Source organism: Tamandua tetradactyla, chromosome 25 (assembly GCF_023851605.1).
Source record: "Tamandua tetradactyla isolate mTamTet1 chromosome 25, mTamTet1.pri, whole genome shotgun sequence".
NCBI classification, from domain to species: domain Eukaryota; kingdom Metazoa; phylum Chordata; class Mammalia; order Pilosa; family Myrmecophagidae; genus Tamandua; species Tamandua tetradactyla.
This window is the reverse complement of record NC_135351.1, coordinates 27,711,122-27,736,951: the sequence shown is the minus strand read 5'-3', so window position 1 is coordinate 27,736,951 and position 25,830 is coordinate 27,711,122. Positions and strand designations below refer to the sequence as shown.

Below are 25,830 nucleotides of genomic sequence, written 5' to 3'. Positions count from 1 at the left end.
AACAGCACAGAAGGGAAGTGAGAGGCTTTCTCAAGCTAGAGGCTAAGAATACCTGGACGGTTTCTTAAGGTTGCGATTCCAAAACCCTGCACTTACATTTTCAGCGGTGATTATCTTGGCAAGGTCGTCCTTATTCTGAATCATTAAGTCATACCATTTCCGAAGTAATGAACTCCTTTCCTGAACAAGAAATAAGGCAAAGAGACAACAAAATGCCAAGGGTAAGAGAGACTATTAGAAACCTTCAATTTCCTAAAATATTGTCTGTGTGGTCTCATTTTGGGGAAAATACATTGACACTTCTTTGATAAATAGTAAAGATCTAATTTCAAGTGGAATCTACAGACAAGTACCAAATCACAGAAGAGAAAAAAAAGTTGTGGGACAGCTATTATTTATGGTAAATATTAATCACTTTGATTTTTTTTTTTTTTTAAAAGAAAGACAGAGAGAAGGAAGGAAGGAAGGAAGAAAGGGAAACATCTTTAAACATTTTCTTGTTTTATTGTATTTTGTTTTTCCGTTTTTTGTTACATGGGCTGGGGCCGGGAATCGAACCGAGGTCCTCCGGCATAGCAGGCAAGCACTTTGCCCGCTGAGCCACCGCGGCCCGCCCCTTGATCACTTTGATTTTTATCACACAAAGGTATAGTTCCCTAATTTAAAGACTCACTGGCTGGTTAGATTTGTTCCACAGACGGAAGTTGGGGGTAGGATGTGTGTGGTGTAAGAAAGGGTCTTACACATTTAAGAGACCCAGGAAAACCTGGCCACAGACTTTGAGATCTGCCCCCGAATGCTAGCTTCCCACGTTTGAGTGGGTATATCCAAAGGAGAGAGGAATCTCTAGTTTATTTTTTACCTGCCTGCACGCCTGCCCACTGAAACGAGCTAATCCGGGTTATTCTGACATTCTAATCCATTCAACAGACCTTGACATTTTAATTATTTTCGTATTCCACACATGAACAGAGTTTGAGCATGTTTAATTACTGCTATCTTTCTCTGGGTAATTTCCCTTCCCTTTTTTGAACATATTAACAGGCTGCAGTTTCTTACTTCTCACAGGTGTTGCTGAGATCAAGGTCTCTAAATCTCACCCCGCCCCCAAGAGAAGTGGGACTGGCATTGCTTCAACAATATTACTACAGGAATTGCATTTTTTTAAAAATGTTTTTTTTATTGTTAAATATAAATATAAACATAGAAATAAAAGAAAAAGCACCACTCTTTCCCCAACTCACGCTGCTGGGCCCCTTGCGGCTGGCTCCGGCCCTGGGACTCTAGCTCCAGTGCACTTCCTCACCTCCCTGGTCTTGGCACCTCAAGCCCTAAGGAGGTCCACGCTGTCATTGCACATGCTGCATCTCACCCCTCACTCTGGCCTCTGATCCCCTTTACTCGTCTCTACCTTTCGTCCTCATTGCATTCATTGCTTGTAATAAACTTACTTACCGACATACTATGTATTGAATATAGTTTGTAACTCTGCCCCCACCCTCCACCCCAGGTGAGCTTCTTAAGGGTGGGAATCCTTTTGTTAGCTGATGTATTCCAAGACTTCCAGCAGTGCATGGCATACAGTAGGTGCTCAGTAGATACCTGACGAATGAATAAATGTTAGACTCCCTGGAGCTCAGTGGTAATCACAGGATGGGTATCTTCAGAGGGAGGACTCAGAAGAATGGGGTAGAAAACAATTTCTCTTAAATGCACTCAGTCTCAGGGACTTGGAGGGGGGAAGAGATGGGCATTACGGGTTAGTTATAATTATACTCCAGCTGCAATATAATAAAGGAAGGAGGAAGGAAATCTCTTAAATGGTTTTCTGCTTACTCTACCCTCGGTCTCTAAACCCTTTCAGTCCCCCCACCCCAATTTTCTAGTATTTTCTATGTCGGCAAATAACATTTATGCATTCAGGCTAAAAACCTGAAGAATTGTCCTGGACTTCGACCTTCCCCTCCACAGCCAATTACAAAGCTCAACTGTTTCTCTGTCTCCTCCAATCCCTCCGGCCGCAGACACCCACTGCCCACCGCCCACCGCCCACAGCCCGCCTTCTCCCTGTCCACCGTGGCGGCTCCCTGCACGGATTCACAGCAGCCAGGGAGGCATTTCAGAGGTCCTGAAGGCCGCACGAGCTCTCCCACCTCCCCTCACCATACCCATAGGCCGGCCCCTGTCCTTGTTCACTCGCCTGTCACTCCCCACTCGGGCTCTGACCTACTGCGCAGCGAGCTCCCGGAGGCGCGGGGCTTGTGTCCCCAGCGCCTGGCCCACAGCAGGTGCTCTCGTTTATTTGTTGGTCATCAAATCCTTTCCTGTTTGTGTGACCTTCTGCATTGCGCTCCCCGGAGAACTGGGGCATTGGCGAAGGACAATGCGACTGCTTTCGCCTTGGGGCACAGCCCCCCGCCGGATTCCGGGCTGTCCCTTGTCCCCCGGGCCCTGAGCGCGCTCACCTTGGCGGGGACCCCCCTCCAGCTGCAGAAAGCCTCGTGGGCGGCGCGGACCGCGGCGCGGGCCTCGGGCACCCCGTAGTCGGCCACCTGGCCCAGGGAGGCGCCGCTGGCGGGGTCGTGCACCGGGAAGGTGGCGGCGGCCGGGAGCCAGCGGCCGCCCACGAAGCCCTCGGTGCGCAGCAGCGCCGCGGGGAGGCCCGCCGGGATCCCCGCGTAGCCGCGGGGCTGGGCCGGGCCGGGCGCGGGCGGCGCCGCAGGCACCCAGCGGCCAGCGCCGGGGCGGGGGTCGGGACCGCGGCCGGGAGCAGCCGGGAGCAGCCGCGCGGCCCAGCAGCTCCGCAGCCGAAAGCAGGTCGCCATGGCCCGGGTGCCGGCGGCGACAGGAAGCAGGCAAGCGAGCGCGCGCCCGCGAGCGCAGGGGTTGCGGGGCGGCAGGAGCGGAGGGCGGGCGGCCGGGACGCGAGGGGGCGGTGGAGCGCCGGGCTGAGAGCGGCCGGAATGCCGAGCAGCGCCCTCTCCCCGCGTCCCGCGCGCTGCATCGCCGCTTCGCCGCGCGGTTCTCCGGCCCTCGCCCTGGGCAGCGGGGCTTTGCTTGCTGCGCGAGCTCGTCCGGGAAAGGGTTGGGACCGAGGATGGGCATGATTCTTGGCGGATGCATCTGTGGACAGCGTCACCTTTCCCCTCTCGGGGCTCATTTGTCGATCCCCAGTCGCTGGGACTGGGAAGTAAAGAAGAGGGCTGTTTGTGGGGAATCTGGCGCCCCAAGAAGCAGCCCTTCCGCCCCAAATCCCGCAGCTACTCTGCCGCCGGAATTTGTGCTGGGGCCAAGAGAAGCGCTACTGCCTGCGTCCGCTGCTCCCGCACGCCGCCTCCTGCATCGCCGCAGCTCAGAGCGTGTAGGATTTGGGGCGAGGGTTCTCAGAGCCGACCACGGGCGGCGCCGAGTTGGGCTGCCTGGCTGGTTTTCTGCACACTATTTAGGTATTCTCCCCACTCGTGTGGAGCGGAGATGCTCCTGGTTTGCAAGAGCGGGCTGGGGAGACAGATTTAAATAGACACTGAGAATCCGTTGCCTGTAAATTGTGTGTCCTTAGGCAAATTGCTTTGCTTCAGTCCTTTCATTTGTAAAATGGGACAATATCCACCCCATAGGTTTTCTGGGAGACGACGTAGAATGCTTATTAAATTCAGTACAGTGTTCAAAGTCATACTAGTTACCTTGGGTCAGGACCCTAGTAAGATGCAAATTAGATTGCCGTCAAGTAAATGGAACCACTTGCCAAAATTGCATCGACAGAGGTGTGATTACATTTAAACGTCATTCTTCATCCAGTCTAGAATTAGACTTGGGCCTGAAATTTCGAAAACAGCAAGAAAGCTGAAACCTGAATGAGGATAAAAATTAAGATAGCAGTCCTACACTCACAATTAGTCAGTTCAAATAAAGCCCAATGCTAGGCATGAATTTTAGGATCCCGTATCTCCATATATATCCCTTTCTCAATTCCTGCAGTATTGGGAGTCTCTTAACTTTTTTTTTTCTGAACCAATGGGCTCTTCTTATTTTCCTAGGGTGCGGAATTCTCAGTTCTAAGGCATTAATTTAAATTTGTACTTTGTTTTGCTGAGTTAGACCCATTCGGTCTTAAGGCCATCATATCTGTCAGTAGCGGTAACAGCAGAGCTTTGTAACGGAGAAATCAGGATTTAAAGGATGATTTTGGTTGCTGAATCATTATTACATATTCCTTTTTACTTGCAGGTATAGTGGAGTAGAGAGAGGGAAATTCCTGAAATCTCTACATTGTAATCCAGCTGTCTTGATCTCTGATATATAGCCCTTATCTTCTGCATACCCCTTATCTGTATAGCCCTTATTTTCTGCCCTGTGATTATAAAAACCTTGTGACTAACCTTCATTTGTACCCAGTTATCCAGTTTTTCAGCCTTTGAGTCTTGTGATTACTAAAGACAGCCCCTAATGTTTATTAATGAAGAGTCTTGGGTCAGTCCAGAACTGATCCATCCCAAGTACAAAGTAATCTTGATAATCAAGACTGGATATAACCAAAGTGGGCCCACCTGACATGCTCAGTAGCTTAGACTTTAACCTACAAGTCACTGCTACCTCATTCCGCCATTTTCTTATACACTTTCTGTGATTCAATCTGTGCATGCCCAATATCCTCTAATTAAAGCATCAGGGGCCACTATGCTCTTTGTCCTAGACCCTGCCGATCGTTTCTCTGATACAACTATCAGAATTACTGCAGTTCAGGGAGACAGATTTTGGGCTCATAGTCCATCTGCTCTCCTGCTACATGCCTGGTAATAAACTCTGTCTTTGAAACCCCAGTGCCTCAGGAATTGATTATTAAGTAGGTCGGCCAAAGAATCCATGGCCTTTGTCCGGTAACGGTTTAATCGTGTTTGTGTGTGGATTCACTATTTCTTTCTGTACTTTTAGAGAGGGAGGCCTCAGAGAGGCTGTCAATTGGATAATTGCACTGGCGACTGCAATTACCTCTATTGACTCTAGAGGGAGCTCTACTGACTGCAGATTTCTACAGTCTTAAATTGCGGTAATGAGGCCCAAAAAGAAGTTTACTGTAGCCTTCTCTCTTGACCCCCATATTACTCTAGTGTGCCTGTCTCTTAAAGGTTCCGCCTTAAGTCTTATGCATTAGGTACAGTAGGCCCAGTGACTAGAACCCACTATATATATATATATATATATATATATATATATATTTTTTTTTTTTTGCATGTGCTGTCTCCAGGAATTAAACCCTGGTCTCTGGCATGGCAGGTGAGAATTCTGCCACTGAGCCATGTTGCACCACCCAGCACCCACAATATTTTTAGGGGCCCACAAAAAATGTATATATTTCTTCTACAATCAGAACACAAAAAGTTGAGGGTTGCATATTAATAAGTTAATATAATCCTCTTTATACCAATACAGATGTGAAATGTGATTTTAAGTTTTTATTTATTCACTTTTTTTTTTTTTTTTTTAATGGAGAAAGGGGGTCCTCAGAGGAAAAAGTGCCTGAGGCTTAGGAAATTCACAGTATGGTTCTCCCCTCTCCCCCACCCCTTTGTGCCCTCTTTGTAGAGTCCCCTTTCAAAGTGGGAACCATTCCCTACCAGCTCCTGTCTTACTCATAAGCTGCCCTGAAGCCCCCCTACCTGCCCCCCAGCCTGGCTGTGATCAGGGCCTTCAAAGATAAGACCACCAGTTAACAGGGACTTCTTCCCTCCTTTTCCTTACCTTCTCTTGTCCTTTGTCATAAGTCCCAGCTTTTTCCATCCTCTCCCCCATTCACTATAAGAACACTGTGATGATGCAACAAAGTAAACTTGTGAAGAAGGGAACTGAAAGTGTATCATTATCTCAAAAGTTTGCGGGACAGGCCAGTCTTTGGTGGGGGCTGCTCAGGGTGGTTCCGGGGTCTCCAGCATTTTTTCCTAGTTGTAGTCCTGAATCTGTCAGACGCAGAGGCAGCAGAGCTCGAGTTCTTGCTAGTGTGAAATGACTGAGTACAAACTGGTGGTGGTTGGAGCAGGTGGTGTTGGGAAAAAAGTACTAACAATCCAGCTAATCCAGAGCCACTTTTAAAATTTTTATTTAAAATTTTTTTTGTAAGAGTAATATTATTTCAAAAATTTAATGCAATTTTATTAATATATATACTATATATTCACATACCATGTAATCGTCCAAAGCTTACAATGAATGGTTCACAATATCATCATATTGCTGTGCATTTATCGTCACAATCAACTTTTTTCTTTTCTTGTGAAAAATAACATATATACAAAAAAGCAATGCATTTCAAAGCACACCACAACAATTAGTTGTAGAATAGATTTTAGAGTAAAATTGTGGATTTCAATTTTGCAATTTTAGGTTTTTACTTCTAGCTGTTCCAAGACACTGGAGACTAAAAGAAATGTCACTGTAATGATTCAGCAGTCATACTCATTCGCTAAACCCTATGATCTCTGTATAGCTCCACCGTCTCCTTTGATCTTCTTTAGGGGTATTTGGGCTATGCTCATTCTAACTTTTTCATGTCTGAAGGGGCTGTTAATAATATGGGATGGGGGATAAAACTAGCTGATGTTCTGGAGAGGCTGGGTCCTCTGCATTTCAGGACTCATCTGACCCAGGAATCCATCTGGAAGTTGTAGGTTTCTGGAAAGTTACCCTAGCACATGGAACCTTTGTAGAATCTCGTATAAAACTCTAGTTGTCTTTTAGGATTGGCAGGAATAGTTTTGGTTGGGGTTTGGCAAGTTATGACAAGTAGCAATGTCTAACTGAAGCTTGTGTAAGAGTGCCCTCCAGTGTAGCCTCTCGACTCTATTTGAACTCCCTCAGCCACTGATACCTTATTGGTTACACTTCTTTTCCCCCCTTTGGTCAGGATGGAATTGTTGAACCCACAGTGTTGGGGCCATGCTCATCCCTGGGAGTCATTTTCCATGTTGCCAGGAAGACTTTCAGCCCTGGATGTCATGTCCCATGTAGGGGGGAGGGTAATGGTTTCACTTGCAGAGCTGGGTTTAGAGAGGGAGAGAGGCTACATCTGAGCAACAACAGAGGTCCTCTGGAAGTAGCATAACTATAGGTAGGCTTAGCTTCTCTACTACATAGATAAACTTTACATCAGCAAGCCTCAAGATCAAGGGCTTGACCTATTGATTTGGGTATCCCTAATGTTTAAGACAGTATGAGGGTTTCCCCAGTGTTAAAGTTTAATAGTTCCATATTTTGTCTCCCATCTCTCAAGGGACTTTGCCAATATGTTTCGATTGTTTACTTAATATACTCTGAGATGTATCCAGGCATTACATTAAGCTATACAGGATTACAGGCCCTAATTCTTATTCTGGGCTCCCTGTGTTTAAGTTGTTTAAATGATCTGTCCAATCAGGTTGAGTTAGATTATGTGCTACAATCCAGAACCACTTCGTAGGTGAGTATGATCCCACCATAGAGGATTCTTACCTATAACAGGTAGTTATGGATTGTAAAACCTGTCTGTTTGGACAGACAGCTGGACAAGAGTGATATAGTCCATGAGAGACCAATATGTGAGGGCAAGTGAAGGCTTCCTTTATGTATTTGTCATCAATAATAGCAAATCATTTTGCAGATATTAACCTCTACAGGGAGAGGATTGAGCGAATTAGAGATTCAGATGATATAGCAATGGTGCTGATAGGAAACCAAGTGTGATGCACCAACAAGACAGCTGATGCAAAACAAACCCATGAACTGGACAAAAGTTATGGGATTCCATTCATCTGAAACTTAGCCAAGACCAGACAGGGTTTGAATATGCCTTTTACACATCGGTGTGAGAAATACATCAAGCCAAATGAAAAAACTCAACAGCAGTGGTGATGGGACTCAAGGTTGTGTGGGGTTGCTATTGTGGTGATGTAACAAGATACTTATAAAGCTCTATCCCAGAAAAGAGCCACTTTCAACCTGCACTAGTGTGTGGTCCTGACCTCCCTGGAAGAGAAGTCTTCCTGTTATCTTCAATCTCACAGAAGTGCTACTTCCCCACCTCTCAGATCAGTACAATATCCATTACATGAGAAGTTCTCAGAATAACTACCTCCTTACTCAGTTGTCTGACCAGAGAAATGTACCTCTTGTTATTCCCAAGTATTCTTTTGCCCTGGGTGTCCTCCTTTCTCCATTCCACCGCCACCTCCACTACCCCAAGTTTTTCTTCTGAAAAGCTCTTCATGTCTGAAATAGACAAGCAAACTGCAGACATGAAATTCTGTTGAAAACAGTGTCTTGAGCTCTAATGTAGCAACTGCCAGTGGCTTTTTTTTTTTTTTTTTGCTTTTTACTGTTTTACTTGGAACTCTGTTGGTTTTTGGAGAACTATCATAAATTACTGTTTTGCAGAGAATATAGTTAATGTTGCTGTTTGGTTATGGGCTACATTCTTTAAATTGGCATCTGCTCTATATTCATAAATACAAAAGTGAATACTGACTTTTGAGTCTATCCTAGTCATCTCAACTTTGGTGTGATTAAATCCAGTATTTGCAACCAAGTGCCTTTTTCCTAGAAGACTCCTTTTACAGTAGACTTCCTTTGTGATACTTCAGTGGAACCGATGTCTCAAAAAACATTGTGAAGATGAATGACTGAGATACATTTATGATCAGTCTGTCCTTTGAGGGAAAGAGCTAACTATATGTAATAGATGTCATTTCATACATGTATTAAGTTGGCATTCTAGAGGCCTTCCAAGGAGAAAGTTGAAACTGGAAACAATTATAAATAATTTCACTTAATTTTTACCTAATCTCTGCATTTTTTGTAGGTTACTACCTATAAAATGTATGTCATTTGTTTCTTCTAGCATACTGATAAACTTAGGAACGATGATCCTTCATTGTGTTCCACGCTGGGCCCTCCAGAGAGCTCTACATTTGCAAGTGTTCAGAAATTATTTAAAAACTGGGTGCAGTTTTGTTTATAGCTGAGACCAATTATTTTCAAGCCTCAAATGTAGTATATTAGCAGACAAATTACATTTTCACTGCATATCATGGTATCTCGATGACGTATGTGACTATTGCCCTCAAGCTGCTTCTCATCCCATCCTGTGCCCCTTGCCCGGCATCACCTGGGATCTGATTAATTATTTCAATTGGGTGAAGTATGGTGCTAATGAACACAGTTTCAAGACTTGAACAAGCCAGTGAGCATCACAGCAAGAGAAAGTCTTCCACAATAGCGCATTGCACCAATAATTCCAGTTAATAGTTTTACCAGACGGCTTGCTGTTGGTCCTGCAAGGAAAGAGGTCAATTAACACAAATCAGCTTCGAGTTCTTTATGAAAAAATTATTTAGAATTTTTTTAGCCGTGTAGAAACTCTAAATTAAGCCAATAATTTTTCTTATTAAACATTTTTTTGAGAATGAAAATGCCTAAAATCAAAACTAAAAAATTGTCCTTATGCAGGTTTCCTGAAGGATTTCAAACAGGATTTTGATGAATTAGACTATGCATACCAGATAACCAAAGCTGATGAGTTGGTTCAAAATAAGTAGTCTTAGAATTGAAATTGCTGTTTGAGAAAGCAATTATAGGAAATATGAAATAGACTGGGACAACTTTTTTTTTTCAACTGTGGGAACTCTTTTTATTTTATTTTTTAAATTTATTTATGAAACATAACCACATACAAACACAAACATTCTTACCATATGATCATTCCAGTCTTGTTATATAATCAATAATTTATGATATATCACATAGTTGTATATTCATCATTATGATTATTTCTTAGAACATTTGTATCAATTCAGAAAAAGAAATAAAAAGAAAACAAAAAAATTCACACATACGATACCCCTTTCCCCTCCCTTTCATTGATCACTAGCTTTTCAATCTACTAAATTTATCTTAACATTTGTTCCCCCTATTATTTATTTTTATGCCATATGTTTTACTTGTCTGTTGATAAGGTAGATAAAAGGAGCATCAAACACAAGGTTTTTACAACCACATAGTCACATTGCAAAAGCTGTATCATTATACAATCATCTTCCAGAAACATGGCTGCTGGAACACAGCTCTACATTTTCAGGCAGTTCCCTCCAGCTTCTCCATTACACCTTAACTAAACAGGTGATATCTATTTAATGCATAAGCATAACCTCCAGGATAACCTCTCGACTCTGTTTGGAATCTCTCAGCCATTGACACTATTTTGTCTCATTTCGCTCTTCCCCCTTTTGATTGAGAGGGTTTTCTCAATCCCTTGATACTGAATCCCAGCTCATTCTAGGATTTCTTTCCCATGTTGCCAGGAAGGTCCACACCCCTGGGAGTCATGTCCCATGTAGAGAAGGGGAGGGCAGTGAGTTTGCTTGTCATGTTGGCTGAGAGAGAGAGGCTGCATCTGAGCAACAGAAGAGGTTCTCTTGGGGGTGACTGTTTGGCCTAATTTTAAGTAGGCTATCCTTTGTGGGGTTGTTTCTTATGAACAAACCCCAAGATTGGGGGCTTAGCCTATTGCTTTGGTTGTCCCCACTGCTTGTGAGACCATCAAGAATTTTCCACTTGGGGAAGTTGAATTTTCCCCCTTTCTCACCATTCCTCCAAGGGGGCTTTGCAAATACTTTTTTATTCACTGTTCACATCACTCTGGGATTTATCAGGGCATCACTCTGGACAAACCTACCAAATCTCATGCCCTACTCAAAGTTCCAAGTATTATGGTGTTCAGTTAAGCTGTCCACATAAGTTATATTAGGAAATACATTAGTCAAAATATAAATTTTGTACCAAGTAAACATTTTCTGCTTTAGTCTCACACATAAGTTAAAGTTTTAAAATATGAATACCATACTGATATTTTTTTGTTCTTCCTCATGCAAAACATTTTTAAATTTGTACATTTAGTCACTGTCATTATACACTCTAGGCATTCCTAGATTATACTGTCTGTCTTTATCATCTATTTTTCCTTCTGATTTCATTTGTGCCCCCAGCCCTCCTCCCTCTATCATCCTCACATTCAGCTTCATTCAGTGTTCTAACATTATTGTATTACAGTTAGGTAATATTGTGCTATCCATGTCTGAATTTTTGCAATCAGTGGTACAACTTTTGATGAAAGAATAATTCCAAACTGGCCACTTTCTGTTCCAGTCTTACCAATTCTAAATACTGAGGTCCTCCATCTTCTAGAATGAATCTTCATTTGTTAAGCAAATGCCACATTATCTTGAAAAGAATTCTGAAGTGGGGGGAGAAACAAACTCTGTCCAGAGTATAATAAATCCAGAGAGTTGTGTTCTTTGGTACTGATTCTGGGAGCTTTCACAGTGCTATCTTCACCCTTAAATAGAAACTCCTTTGTTTCTGCTCCTTTAGGAGCATTGCTCTGAGGTTTTCCTGAGGCAAAGTTGAGGCTTACTTATCTCAACCAATCTTCTTTTTTAAGTGTCTGTATGACGCGTAGCTTGACTCTTTTCCTAAAAAGTCTATTAAATGAAAATGTCAAATTAAGGACAAAGAGATGGTTGCTCATCTCAGGTTCTTGTGCTCATATCTCCTTGTAGTTTTTTCAAGTATGTTCTAAGCGTTGTTGTATCTGAACAGAGCCAAAATTCAGACTTGAAAATGTTCTTTTATTATCATCTTAAGAAGCTGCAGTTAACGTATGAATTTTGGCACATGTGCTAGTTTGAAAGGATTTATGTAGCCTAGAAAAGCCATGTTTTAGTCCTAATCTTATTTTATAAAGACAGCCGTGTCTTCAAACCCCTATTCAGTACTATATGTCGGAAACTTTAGATTGTCTCCGCAGAGCTGTGATTCAATCAAGTGTGGGCATTAAACTTGATTAGGTGGAGATGTGTCTTTACCCATTCCAGGTGGGTCTTGATTAGTTACTGCAATCATATAAAAGAGGAAACATTTAGGTGAAAGCTCTCTGCTCAGAGAGAGCTGAGAAGGACGACAGAACCATGAAGCAGCAGAACCACCAGCCAGTTTCATTTGGAGATGAAGAAAAATAATGTCTCTCAGGGAGCTTTATGACACAAGAAGCTGGGAGAGAAAGCTAGCAGAGTTTGCCACATGCCCTTCCAGCCAGGAGAGGAACCCTGAATATTATCAGCCTTCTTAAACCAAGGTACCTTTCCCCGGATGCCTTAGATTGGACATTTCTATAGATTTGCTTTAATTTGGACAATTTCATAGCCTTAGAACTGTAAACTTCTAACTTAGTAAATTCCCCTTTTTAAAAGCTATTCCGTTTCAGGTAGATTGCATTCCGGCAGGTAGCAAGCTAGAACAGCCTAATAATGTGGCAAAAACTATAGTTTAAAAAAAGCTGAGGGTGGGCCACGGTGGCTCAGCAGGCAAGAACACTTACCTGCTATGCCAGAGGACCTGGGTTCGATTCCTGGTGTCTGCCCATGTAAAAAATATATATAAATAAATTAAAAAAAGCTGAATAACTTCAGTGGAAAATATGGTTTTTAGAATATGTTTGTGAGTGCAGAAAATAATTTCAGGCTACCTCAAAATCTAAAAACCTCTTTCCCCAAGTTAAGTACCTGGCCAGGTGTCATTAATTACGTATTCCTTTGTTTTTTTTTTTTTAAGGTTGCAAGTTAAAGAGTAAAAATAAGATTTTCTGTCTATCTGAAAGTTACCATGTAAATGCTGTAAATAAATCTGGTAAGCGCAGTATTTGCTCAAAGCTTACTATCAAATGTTACTTGGTAATAAAATATCATACTTATTACAGTTAGCTTTGGTAGTATAATAGTTACAGTTAATCACAATTTTATTTCAGTGGGCCTCATAGTCTTTCACCATCCTTTAAACAGCTGTGTATTTTTATTTTATTTTATTTTTTTAAATACCAAAAAACACAAAGCAAATGCAAACATTCCTATTTTTATCATTCCATTCTACATATATAATCAGTAATTCACAATATCATCACATAGTTGCATATTCATCATTATAATCATTTCTTGGAACATTTGCATCTATTCAGAAAGGATGTGTATTTTTTGTCCTGACTTGAAAGCAAGGACAGAGAAACTCTTTAAAGAGATATTTTGCTTTTTAATCTAACTCCAGAATTTGCTTCACACTTACATTCATGTGCACATTAGTTGGCAGCTACAACTGAAAACTGGTACAGTCTGTTTCTTATAATTCATCTTTGCTAATAAATTACAGGAAGTGAGGATAATTAGCTATGGAAAATATTTTATTTGGGTGGTTGCTATAAACAAGGATTATAATTCTTGTTTGTTATTTTCCATCTTTAAGTTTCTTTAAGCAGTCTAACATGCCAAAAAAAGCATTTTATGATATTTTGTTTTCTATAAGAATTGTTTTAAAAGTGTTCTTGTTATCAGAGTAGGTGTGATATATTTCAAAATATAACATGATTTTTAAAAGTCATTGCTGTAGGCACATATCTCAATTGTTCTAAAAATGTGTTGCTGAATACTTAGGTGAAAAATAAGTATTCTTGACTAATTTTAAATTCAGTAAGGAAGATAGTTACTTAATAGAAATCTGTGGTGAATCTTTTAGAAAAAGGAAATTTTCTTTTGAATGATAAGTCAGCATGCATGAAAAACTTACTATAGGCCAGGCTCAATCCTAAGACCTCTATATGTATTTACTTATCTGATCCTCACACAAAACTACAAAGTGGATGCTATTATTATACCTATTTTATAGATGAGGGAACTGAGGCACAGGATTTTTGGTAACTTGCCCAGGGTCACACAGAGAGAAGGTAGCATCCCAAATGGAGCCTGAGGCCCTCTGGCTGTAAACACCTCTGCTTCCTCATTTAAGGTACCTGTGTGTTTACTTCTCAGCTTGTGTTTATTTTTCCAGATGAGTGATGAATGATAGACTCATGCTGTCTTGTTTACCACCAAGCCATCTGTGTTTGGAAAAGGGATGTGGGGTAGGAAGAAAAATATTTCCATACACCAATCCTTCCTCCCTCCCTCCCTCCCTCCTTTCTGTCTGTCTTACTGTTTTGTTTTTCTTGGAAACTGCTGGGTTGGTTACTTTATCATTTTTCAGTTTAAACAAAATTAGAAATATTTTATGCTGATTATTACAGAAATTTATACTCATTGTAGAAAATTTTAAAATAAACAAAAGCCAAAAGTAAAAAAATAAAAATGAAAATCACCCATAATCCCATTATCCAAGGATACCACTGTTGACATTTTGCTGTATTTCCTTCCTTCTATATTTCTATGCATATACATTACTTTGAACATAAGTAGAATCATACTGTATGTGTCTTTTTTTAATTAGAGAAGTTGTAGATTTACCAAAAAATAAAAAAGCAAACTAAAAGTTCCCTTATACACTCTATTAACACCATGTGTTTGTTACATTGTTACAAGAACAAATTGTTATATTTGTTACAATTCAAGAAAGAACATTTTTATAAATGTGCTAGAATTATAGTCCACTGTTTATGTTAGGATTTACTGTTTGTGTGGTATGGTCCTCTATTTTTGTTTTAAAGTTTTTATTCTAGTAACAGATACACAACCTAAAATTTCTACTTTGAACCACATTCAAATTTATAATTCAATACCTTTAATTATGTTAACAATATTGTTTTACCATCACCACTGTGCATTATGAAAACTTTCCATCAGCTCAAACAGAAACTTCGTACAATTTAAGTATTAATTTCCCATTCCCTCACCCTACCCTGGCCCCTGATAATGTATATTCTAGATTCTGACCCCATAGATTTGCTTAATTTAATTATTTCATATCAGTGAGACATACAATATTTGTCCTTTTATGTCTGATTACTTCACTCAGAATAATTTCAAGGTTCAACCATGTTGTTGCATGTTTCAAAACTTCATTGTTTTTTAAATTTATTAATTAAAAAAATTAACAACAAAAACATTAACATATTCCATTCTACATATATAATCAGTAATTCTTAATATCATCACGTAGTTACATATTCATCATTTCTTAGAACATTTTCATTGATAAAGAAAAAGACAACAGAAAAGGAAATAAAACTATAACAGAAAAAAAAAAGATTATACATACCATATCCCTTACCCCTCGCTTTCATTTATCACTAGCATTTCAAACTAAATTTATTTTAACATTTGTTCCCCCTATTATTTATTTTTATTCCATAAGTTCTACTCATCTGTTGACAAGGTAGATAAAAGGAGTACCAGATACAAGGTTTTCACAATCACACAGTCACATTGTGAAAGCTATATCATTGTTGAATCATCATCAAGAAACATGGCTGCTGGAACACAGCTCTACATTTTCAGGCAGTTCCCTCCAGCCTCTCCACTATATCTTGAACAAGATATCTACTTAATGCTTAATAATAACCTCCAGGATAACCTCTTGACTCTGTTTGGAATCTCTCAGCCATTGACACTTGTCTCATTTCACCCTTCCCCCTTTTGGTCAAGAAGTTTCTCTCAATCCCTTGATGTTAATTCTCAGCTCATTCTAGGGTTTTTCTCAGTCTCTTGATGCTGAGTCTCAGCTCATTCCAGGATCTCTGTCCCACATTGCCAGGAAGGTCCACACCCCTAGGAGTCATGTCCCACGCAGAGAGGGGGAGGGTGGTGAGACTGCTCGTCATGTTGGCTGGAGAGAGAGGCCACATCTGAGCAACAAAAGAGGTTCTCTTGGGGGTGACTCTTAGGCCTAAATTTTAAGTGGACTTGAGCTATCCTTTGTGGGGTTAAGTTTCCTATGGACAAACCGCAAGACTGGGGGCTCAGCCTATAGCTTTGGTTGTCCACACTGCTTGTGAGAATAGCAAGAATTCAACTTGGGGAAGTTGAATTTCTCCCCGTTCTCACCATATCCCAAAGGGGGCTTTGCAAATACTTTTCCACTCACTGATTGAATCACTCTGGGATTCATCGGGGTATCACTCTGGACAAACCAACAAAATCTCATGTCCTTCCTGAGATTCCAAGTACTTATGGTGTTCAATCAAACTATCTACATAAGTTATATTAGGAAATGCACTAGTCAAAATATAAATTTTGTAACAAAAATTTTTTTTTGCTTTAGTCTCACACATAAGGTGACATTTTAAAATATTACCATCTATTTTCAGCACCCTGCAATAATGACATTCCTTTAAAACTTCATTGTTTTTAACAGCTGAATAATATTCCACTGCATGTATATATATTTATCTGTTCATTGGTTGTTGGACACTTGGGTTGCTTCCATCTTACAGCAATTGTGAATAATGCCACTATGAGCGTCAGGGTGCAAATATCTCTTCAAGTCCCTGCTTTCAATTCTCTTGGGAATATACCTAGAACTGGGATTGCTGGATCATATGGTAATTCTATACTTAACTTCCTGAGGAAATACCAAGCTGTCTTACACAGTGGCTGTACCATTTTACGTTCCCACCAGCAGTGAATAAGTGTTTGTATTTCTCCAACACTTGTAGTTTTCTGTTTAATAGTGACCATTCTAATAGGTATGAAATGATATCTCACTGTTGTTTTGATTTGAATTTCCCTAATAGCTAGTGATGTTGAGTATCAAGCAACAACATGGCTGAACCTTGAGATTATTCTGAGTGAAGTAATCAGACATAAAAGGACAAATATTGTATGTCTCACTGATATGAAATAATTAATTTTTTAGCCATTTTATTTCCTTTTTAGAAAAAAAGGTCTATTCAAGTCTTTTGCCCATTTTTAATTTGGTCATTTGTCTTTCTATTGTTGACTTGTAGGATTTCTTTTTATGTTCTGGATATTATACACCTATTGGATATGTGGTTTCCAAGTATTTTCTCCCATTGAGTAGGCTGCCTTTTCACTTTCATGACAAAGCCCTTTGAAGCACAAAATAATTAAGTTTTGATGAGGTCCCATTTATCTATTTTTTTTCATTGCTTATGCTTTGGGTGTTAAGGTGTAAGAAATTTCTGCCTATAACAATATCTGGAAGATGCTTCCCTACATTTTCTTCTAGGGCTTTTATGGTCCTGGCAATTATATTAAGGCCTTTGATCCATTTTGAATTAATTTTTGCATATGATGTGAGATAGAGGGGTCCTCTCTCATTCTTTTGTATATAGATATCCACTTCTCCCAGCACCATTTGTTGAAGAAACTATTATGTCCCAGTTGAGTGGACTTTACAGTCTTGTCAACAATTAATTGACCGTTGATGTGAGGATCAATTTCTGAACACATAATTTTATTCCATTGATCAATATGTCTATTTTAATGCACTACCATGCTGCTTTGACAATTGTAATATATTTAAAATCAAGAAGTGTGAGTCCTCCAACTTTGTTCTTCTTTTTCAAGATATTTTTGGTTATTCAGAGCCCCTTATTCATCCAAACAAATATGATAATTGACTTTTCCATTTCTGCAAAGTTGGCCATCGGAATTTTTAAAATGCAATTTTATTGAAATAAATCCATATACCATATAATCATCTGAAGTATACAATCAGTGGTTCACAGTGTCATCATATAGTTGTGCATTCATAATCACAATTGATTTTTGAACATTTTCAGTACCCCATAAACAGGAAAAATAAGAATAAAAACAAAAGTAAAAGTAAAAAAGAACACCCAGTGGAGTGATTGGGGTGGTTGGAGTGGCTGGGGGGTGGGTCGGGGGCAGGTGCTGCCTCTTACCTCACTGTCCCCTATTGCCGCCCGGACATCGTGCCCGTCGTTGGCGCCATGAAGATATGGACTTCAGAGCACGTCTTTGACCACCCATGGGAAACTGTTACAACAGCTGCAATGCAGAAATACCCAAATCCTATGAACCCGAGTGTGGTTGGAGTTGATGTATTGGACAGACATATAGATCCCTCTGGAAATTTGCACAGCCACAGACTTCTCAGCACAGAGTGGGGACTGCCTTCTATTGTGAAATCTCTTATTGGTGCAGCAAGAACCAAAACATACGTGCAGGAACATTCAGTAGTTGATCCTGTAGAGAGAACAATGGAACTTAAATCTACCAATATTTCATTTACAAACATGGTTTCAGTAGATGAGAGACTTACATACAAACCACATTCTCAAGACCCAGGAAAAACTGTTTTGACTCAAGAAGCCATAATCACTGTGAAAGGAGTCAGCCTCAGCAGTTACCTGGAAGGACTGATGGCAAGTACAATTTCTTCAAATGCTAATAAAGGCCGAGAAGCGATGGAATGGGTAATACATAAATTGAATGCTGAGATTGAAGAATTGACAGCTTCAGCAAGAGGAAGCATAAGGACACCAATGGTGGCAACAGCATTTGTAGAGAAATGATAATGAAAATTGGTGTACAACATTGGATCCCCCAGGTCTTTCCAAGCTAGTGATATATTTATTTGCTATTTTTAAAAAAACACAACTATATTTTAGGTAGACTTTTTTTGTAATAAGCTGGAGAAAACATATGTGACTTGATGAAAACAAAGAGATGCAGGGCTTCTAAATAAGAGACAATCTTAAATTTATGTTATTTGAAATGACCATCTAATTTTAAGGGCTCCAGCATTTATGTTAAAATTTTACAATTTTTGAAAAAGTACTTTGAAATTGATATTGGCATATTGAATCTTCTTAAGGTAGAATTTTAGAGCTTTTCATGCATTGAAACTCTACCTGGCTTTGGACCAATCCCAGAACAAAGCAGAGCCACCTTTTTATATACAAACATGATTGCCCTGCTTACATGAAGGAACTCGCTTTAAAAGGAAAAATTCTGTTAAAAGCGTGTTAATTTGTATTTAAAAAGAAACAAATTTGCTCCGCTCTAAACCACAATTAAAAACCACAGTGTTTAGATTTGGTACTTAAGTGATATTTTTGGAATAAAAATTATCACTAAAATAATACATGGCTCCAACAAAAAAAATGATTTTATTGTATTAAGAGAGTACTGTATTGATTTGCCAAAGTTTGTAACTTAGTAAAGGTATTACTTTCCTTGGATTTGTACTTCTAAAAGTCTTTATGATTTAGTATGCTGTACCGTGGGCTGGTTATGTTAACTGAAAAAATAAAGTCATTACCTGGATTTTGCAGCACTCTAAACTTAAACAGAACAGCTGTTCACATCTTTTAGCATTTCACATTTGCCTACCTTATAAATTGCCATGTGTCAAAATCATGGTTCTGTAATTGCTAAAGTATCATATGTCAGGTTATTTGAATATAATTACTTTTGGAAGTAATTGTGACCACAAAACATCTTTTTTACATGAAGAGCTGTACATCATTTGAAATTACTCAAATGATGTCTTGATCTGAAGCATTAATCCCAGGTACTTAATGTTTTTAATAATAGGGTGTCACTGTAAGGCGTAGGGGGTGGTGGGGAAGAAAAAAGAATAAAAGAAAAAAGAATGGATTGACCTAATCATTAAGTAAATTTCACTGCAGCTTTTATGTATGGGAAACCCTTATTTGGGATGCCAGTGGACAGCTGCAACTGAAAAACAATCTAGTAAATGTTTTATATTTTATAGCAGATTACTATCAACCACTAATATCTTTAATACTTATTTGTTGCATACAGAGTATTTTTGTTAAGGTGTTTCGCTTTTGCCTTTATTTTACAATGCTTTATGTACAAGTTATAAAATTTGATCAGGTTTCTTATTAAATAGACCAGTTAATTTTAGTACATGAACTACAGAAATAGTATATCAAATTACTTTAAAAATTAGTGTTTTTTCTACTTAGAATATCGTTAAACAAGACTTTTTAGGACATTTATAAAAGCACATTAAATCCAGGTAGGTTTCTGATTATTTTTTGTAACCAAAGATGGTTTTTACAACTGAAAAAACATTTCTGCTCAATAACATTGCTAATTTTTAAATATTTGGTAAAAAGTTGCCTTGTATAATTCCTGTAAATTATACTTTTTTTGAGAAAAGTGTAATGCCCAAATGATAAAAGATTTCTAAGCAAAAAAAAAAAAAACATCCCATATTCCATATTCGCACCTATTATTTCTTTATTTTTGTCTTTATTTTCTTACTCATCTGTCCATACACTGGAGAAAAGAAGTGTCAGTCAACAAGGTTTTCAGTTGTATGGTCATACTGTAAAAGTATATAGTTATACAATTATACAAGAATCCAGACTACTGGATAACAGTTTAACAGTTTGAGGTACTTCCACTGGGAAATCTGCATCTAGTCTTATTGAGTTTCTCTATGTGATGTATTGCTTTTCTCTTGCTGCTTTCAGAATTCTCTCTTTGTCTTTGACGTTTGACAATATGATTATTAAACATCTCGGAGTGATCTATTCAGAGCTATTCTGTTTGGGGTTCACTGTGATTCTTGGATCTGTAATTTTACGTCTTTTTATAAGAGTTGGGAAATTTTCAGTGATTATTTCCCCCATTATTCTTTCTTCTCTTTTTCCCTTCTCTCTCCTTCTGAGACTTGTATAACACCTATATTTGTGTGCTTCATGTTGTCATCCAATTCCCTGAAACCTTGCTTGTATTTTTCTTTTCTTTTCCCTATTTGTTCTTTTGTATATACAATTTCACATGTCCTGTCCTCTAGTTTACTAATCCTTTTTTCTGTCTCTTCAAATCTGTTGTTGTAATTCTCTGTTGTGTTTTTCATCTCTTCTATTGTGCCTTTCACTCCTGTAAGTTCTGCCATTTGTTTTTTTTTCAAGTTTTTGAGTTCTTTTTGGTCACCCAATGTCTTTATATCCTTCATCACTTTTGTCATACCTTCCTTCAATTGTTGATTTGATTTTTGAATTGATTTTGCATGCTTGTTTGAACATCTTTAATTGGAAGTTTCAACTCCTGTATCTTGTTTAAAGTGTTAGTTTGTTTTTTTTGATTGGGCCATATTTTGTTTTCCTAGTGTGACTTGTAATTTTTTGTGGTGCCTAAGCATCTGATTTTCTTCATTAGTTTATTCTGGAGATTGTTTTCACTCTTATTCCTACGGTTTCTTGTTGGTTGGCTTTGGTCTCTATCTGTTCTTTGGCATTCAGTTTAACTTATTCTAGACGTCTAGCATAGCTTCTGTTTAACTGATCAGAATTTTTCAGCTCTTGTTTTTCTGGTTCTTGCCTTGCCTCTATGGAACCTTTTTTTGAGGAGGGTCTTCCCAGATATGATCGGCTCCAATTAGATTTTCCCAGACAAGGCAGGCCCAGGTCTCAGGAGGAGGGTCTAATCTGTACCAAGTTTCCATCAGGATGAGATCCAGCAGGTTGTCTGGCTTTCCTTTGTGGAGACTCTAGACTCTGTGCTTTTCCTGTGCTGACCAGCAGGTGGTGCTTGTCAGCTCACAGCTCTCCACTGGCATAAAGTGGTGGGGAGCCTTTAATTTTCAGCCTGCCAGGGATGTGCTTGAGACATAAGCTGAGGTGGAAGTCAAGCTTAAGCTGTTTCTGATTCACAGCCCCTGGAGTCTGAATTATCTGAAGGAAGACTGCCAGCTTCCTTTTCTTTCTTTTTTTTTTTTTTGCATAGGCAGCCACTGGGAATTGAACTTGGGTCTCCAGCATGGCAGGTGAGAACTCTGCCACTGCACCATCATTACCTGTCCCCCCATCCCCCTTTTCTTGGAGAAGAAATGCCCTTTAGAGAATATCTCCTTCATTTGACTTCTTGAATTTTCCTCTAGATGTATCTTTTTAAAAACTATTTTTATTGACAAATCTTCACACACATAGAGTCCATACATGGTGTACAATCAGTGGCTCACAATGTCATCACATAGTTGTGTATTCATCACCATAATCATATTTAGAACATTTGCATCACTCCAGAAAAATAAATAAAAAGGAAAAACTCTTATATTCCATGCTCTTTACCCCTCCCTCTCATTGACCACTAGTATTTCAATCTACCCAATTTATTTTACCCCTTATCCCCCCTATTATTTATTTTTTTACTATCCTTATTTTTTTTTTCCTCTTCTATCCATACCCTGGAAAAAAGGAGCGTCAGACACAGGGCTTTCACAACCACATAGTCACATTGTAAAAGTTATATCATTATACAGTTGTCTTCAAGAATTAAGGATACTGGAACACAGCTCAACAGTTTCAGGTACTTTCCTCATACTCCAATACACCATAAACTAAAAAGGAATACCTATATAATGCATAAGAATAACTTCCAGGATAATCTCTCCACTTAGTTTGAAATCTCTCAAATACTGAAACTTTATTTTGTTTCATTTCTCTCTTCTCCTCCTTTTTGGTCAAGAAGTCTTTCTCAATCCTATGATGCCAGGTCCCAGCAAATCCTGGGAGTTCTGTCCCTCTTGCCAGAGAGATTTAACCCCCTAGGAGTCATGTCCCACATAGAAGGGAGGGCAGTGAGTTCACCTGCTGAGTTGGCTTAGACAGAGAGGCCACATCTGAACAACAAACAGGTTTTCTGGGGGTGACTCAGGCATAATTATAAGTAGGCTTAGCTTATCCTTTGCAGGGATAACTTTCATAGGGGCAAACCCCAAGAATCAAGGGCTCAACCTACTGATTTGGTTGTCCCCATTGCTTGCGAAATATCAGAAATTCTCTAAATGGGGAAGTTGAACATTTCCTCCTTTCTCCCAAGGGAACTTTGCAAATACTTCTTCATTCACTGCCCGTATTACTCTTGGATGTATCAGAGTATCACACCACCCTGTACAAACCAATAAGACCTCATGCCTTATTTAAGATTCCACATACTTATGGTGTTCACCTAAACCAACCAATAAGTTCAATTAGATAATGCGCTACCCAAACTCTAAATTTTGCACCAAATAACATCTCTCCCTTTGGTCTCACACAGAAGTTGAGGTTTGAAAATATGGAAAATCTCTCAGATGTATCTTAACTCTACCCTTGCCTGGGCCAGCACTGACAATGGAAAATGCCTGCGGCTTTCTCTAATGAGCTATTAGAATATTTTTAAAAAAAGAAAAATGGAAAAGAAGAAAGAAAAAAAGGAGAGAAAATAAAATAAGAAGAGCCAGTCTTTTGAGCCCCCACGGTTCACCAGTCAAAGAGCTGGAGTTAGTACCCGGCTCTGTGTGCCCTTTTCTTGGGCACTTTCCCAGCATTCTGAACTCGGCTGACTCCAAAAGTCTTTTTTTTTTTTTTTCTTTTTTAGTCCGTCCCCTTTCTGCCAAGTGAAACCTCAAGGTTACTTTCCTCCTTTTGTGGGTTTATCTGTGCTCAGAGCTTGTATTCAAGCTTAATTTTAATTTATTAATTAAAACTACAATTGACTTATAAACATTTTCTAAATGAGACCATACTATAATTGCTCTTTTGTTTCTGGCTTATTTTGCCGCACCAAATGTCCCACAGGTTCATTCACATCATTGCATGCCTCATGACTTCATTCTTTTTTACAGCAGCACAGTATTCAATCATGTTTATACTATCATTTGCCAGTCTACTTCTCACATGGCGCACCCTTCAGCCACCTGCATCCATTGGGTATCATGTGTAATGCCCAAAGTCTACAGTTCATCAACACTGTCCTGTATAGTTTAATGTAATGCCTGGTTATATCCTAGAATATATTGAGCAGACAATCAAAAAGTATTGGCGAAGTCCCTTGAGGGATGGGAGAAAAAATATGAAACTATTAAGCTTTACCATCTAGGAATTCCCCCACACGGTGTCAAACATTAGGGACACCCAAATCAATAGGCCAAGCCCTTGATCTTGAGGCTTACTCTTGTGTTGTTTATGTAGGTAGCAGAGAAGCTTAGCCTACCTATAGTTATGCCTAAGAGTTACCTCTGGAGGACCTCTTTTGTTATTCAAATGTGGCCTCACTCTCTGTAAGCCCAGCTCTGCAAGTGAAATCATTGCCCTCCCCCTTACGTGGAACTTGAGGGTGGGAGATGATTCCCAGGGACGAGTCAGCTCTGGCACCATGGGATCAACAATTCCATCCTGACCAGAATGGGGAAAAGAAGTGTAACTAATAAAGTATCAGTGGCTGAGAGAGTTCAAATAGTTGAGGGGCTACTCTGGAGGTCACTCTTACTCAAGCTTCAATTAGACATTTCTACCTGTTGTAACTTGCCAACCCCCAACCAAAACTATTACAGCCAATCCTAAACAACACCTAGGACAATATATAAGATTTACAAAGGTTCCATCACTAGGGCAACTTTCCAGAAACCTACAACCTCCAGTTGGGTCCCTGGACCAGATAAATCCTGAAACCTACAGAGTACAGACTTTCCTAAATATCAGCTGGTTCCATTTCCCTACCTCATATTATTGACAGCCCCTTCCAACGTGAAAAAGTTAGATTGACCGTAGCCCAAATACCCCTAAAGAGTGGGAGAGAAAGATCAAAGGTGATGGTGGAGTTATACAGAAAAGGTAAGGCGTAATAAGCGAATATGATTGCTGAATCATTAAATTGCAATTTCTTTTAGTCTCTAATATCTTAGAGCAACTACAAGTAAAAATCTAGAATTGTGGAATTGTAACCTGTACCAAACTCTGAAATCTGTTCTGTCACTAATTGTGCTGTGCTTTAAAATTTATTGCTTTTTTGTATATATATTATTTTTCACACACACACACACAAAAGTCAATTGTGATGATAAAAAAAATATTTATTCCTTCTAGCCTCCTATATTCTGGAGCAGATAGAAGGAAAAACCTGAGATGGTGGTATGGTAGCCCATGACAAACTGTGGGATCTGTCCTGTAACTACTTGTTGAAGAGTGCTTTGAAGACTACTGCTTTTTTTCTTTCTTTGCTTGGTATATATGTTAATAAAATACAATACAAAAAGTTTTTTAAAAATGGACCATAAAAAACAGACAAACACGGCTGGAGCTTGGTTGAACTACCTTCGCTTGTTCCTAGTAAATACTTTCCCTTTTTCCCCATGGAGAAGTATCTCCGACAGAGCATGTCAGGCCAGTGGGGGAGGGGCACCCACCTCCACAACTTTGGATGCTTTCCTTACAGTTCTGTGCTAGGAACTCGGACCTTCCACCCATTCCAGACTGGTGTACGGTGTGTGTCTGGAATCAGATGTTCCCCCGAATAGTTGTTCCAGACAGTTCCTAGCTATTTACCAGTTTCTCCAGAGGGTGAACTAAATTCCATACCTCCCTACACTGCCATCCTGTACCACCTCTCTGGCCGTTGAAATTTCTATTAGAATTGAGTTGAATCTGCTAATCAATTGGGGTAGAATTGACATCTTAATGATATTTAGTCTTCCAATCTATGGACTAATTTATTGGCATCCAGTTTATGATCTATGATCTTTTTTATTTTTGTGGGGTAAGTAGTAATGTCCATCCTCTTGTTTTTTTTTTTTTTTGCATGGGCAGCATGCAAAAAAATGTATTGCTCTTCTTAAAAAAATGTCAAATGTTTTGATCATTTAAAAAAAATAATAAACAACTTTTGATTTCCTTTATTTTCTCCCTTTTTCAAAATTCTCAATTTCATTTATTTCTGCTATAATCTTCCTTCAGTTTTGCTAGTGTTTGCCGCATGTATTTTGGGGTATCCTAGCGAGGTGCATAATATTTATGATTGTTATTTCTTCTTGTTAGTGTGTCCCCCTTTGTTAATATATCATGTCTTTCCTTTTCTTTCAAAGGCAGGTTTTGCATTAAAAGTCTGTTTGTTTTTCTGACATTAGCATAGCTATTCCAGCTCTTTTTTGGTTATTGTTTGTGTGGAATATCTTTTTCCAGATTTTCACTTTCAAACCGTCAGTGTTCTTGGATCTAAGGTGAGTCTTTTGTAGATAGTGTATAGATGGATTGTTTTTATTCAT

General features: G+C 39.3%; 1 protein-coding gene and 2 pseudogenes across 2 annotated transcripts in view; 2 read left to right on the top strand and 1 right to left on the bottom strand.

Moving 5' to 3' along the window:
- ALDH5A1 (aldehyde dehydrogenase 5 family member A1) overlaps positions 1–2,847 on the bottom strand; it is a 32,170-nt gene extending 29,323 nt beyond the window's left edge. For both annotated transcript variants that reach the window (XM_077143762.1, XM_077143761.1), the window contains exons 1-2: positions 2,466–2,847; positions 97–180 (exon numbers count right to left, since the gene is read on the bottom strand). In XM_077143762.1, the coding sequence (XP_076999877.1) occupies positions 97–180; positions 2,466–2,825 (444 nt within the window). In that variant the 5' untranslated portion in view covers positions 2,826–2,847. The remainder of the gene's footprint in view (positions 1–96; positions 181–2,465) is intronic.
- A 250-nt stretch (positions 2,848–3,097) lies between these two features.
- On the top strand, positions 3,098–8,324 carry LOC143668951 (GTPase NRas pseudogene; annotated as a pseudogene).
- A 9,338-nt stretch (positions 8,325–17,662) lies between these two features.
- On the top strand, positions 17,663–18,786 carry LOC143668900 (PRELI domain containing protein 3B pseudogene; annotated as a pseudogene).
- The last annotated feature ends 7,044 nt before the right edge of the window (positions 18,787–25,830 follow it).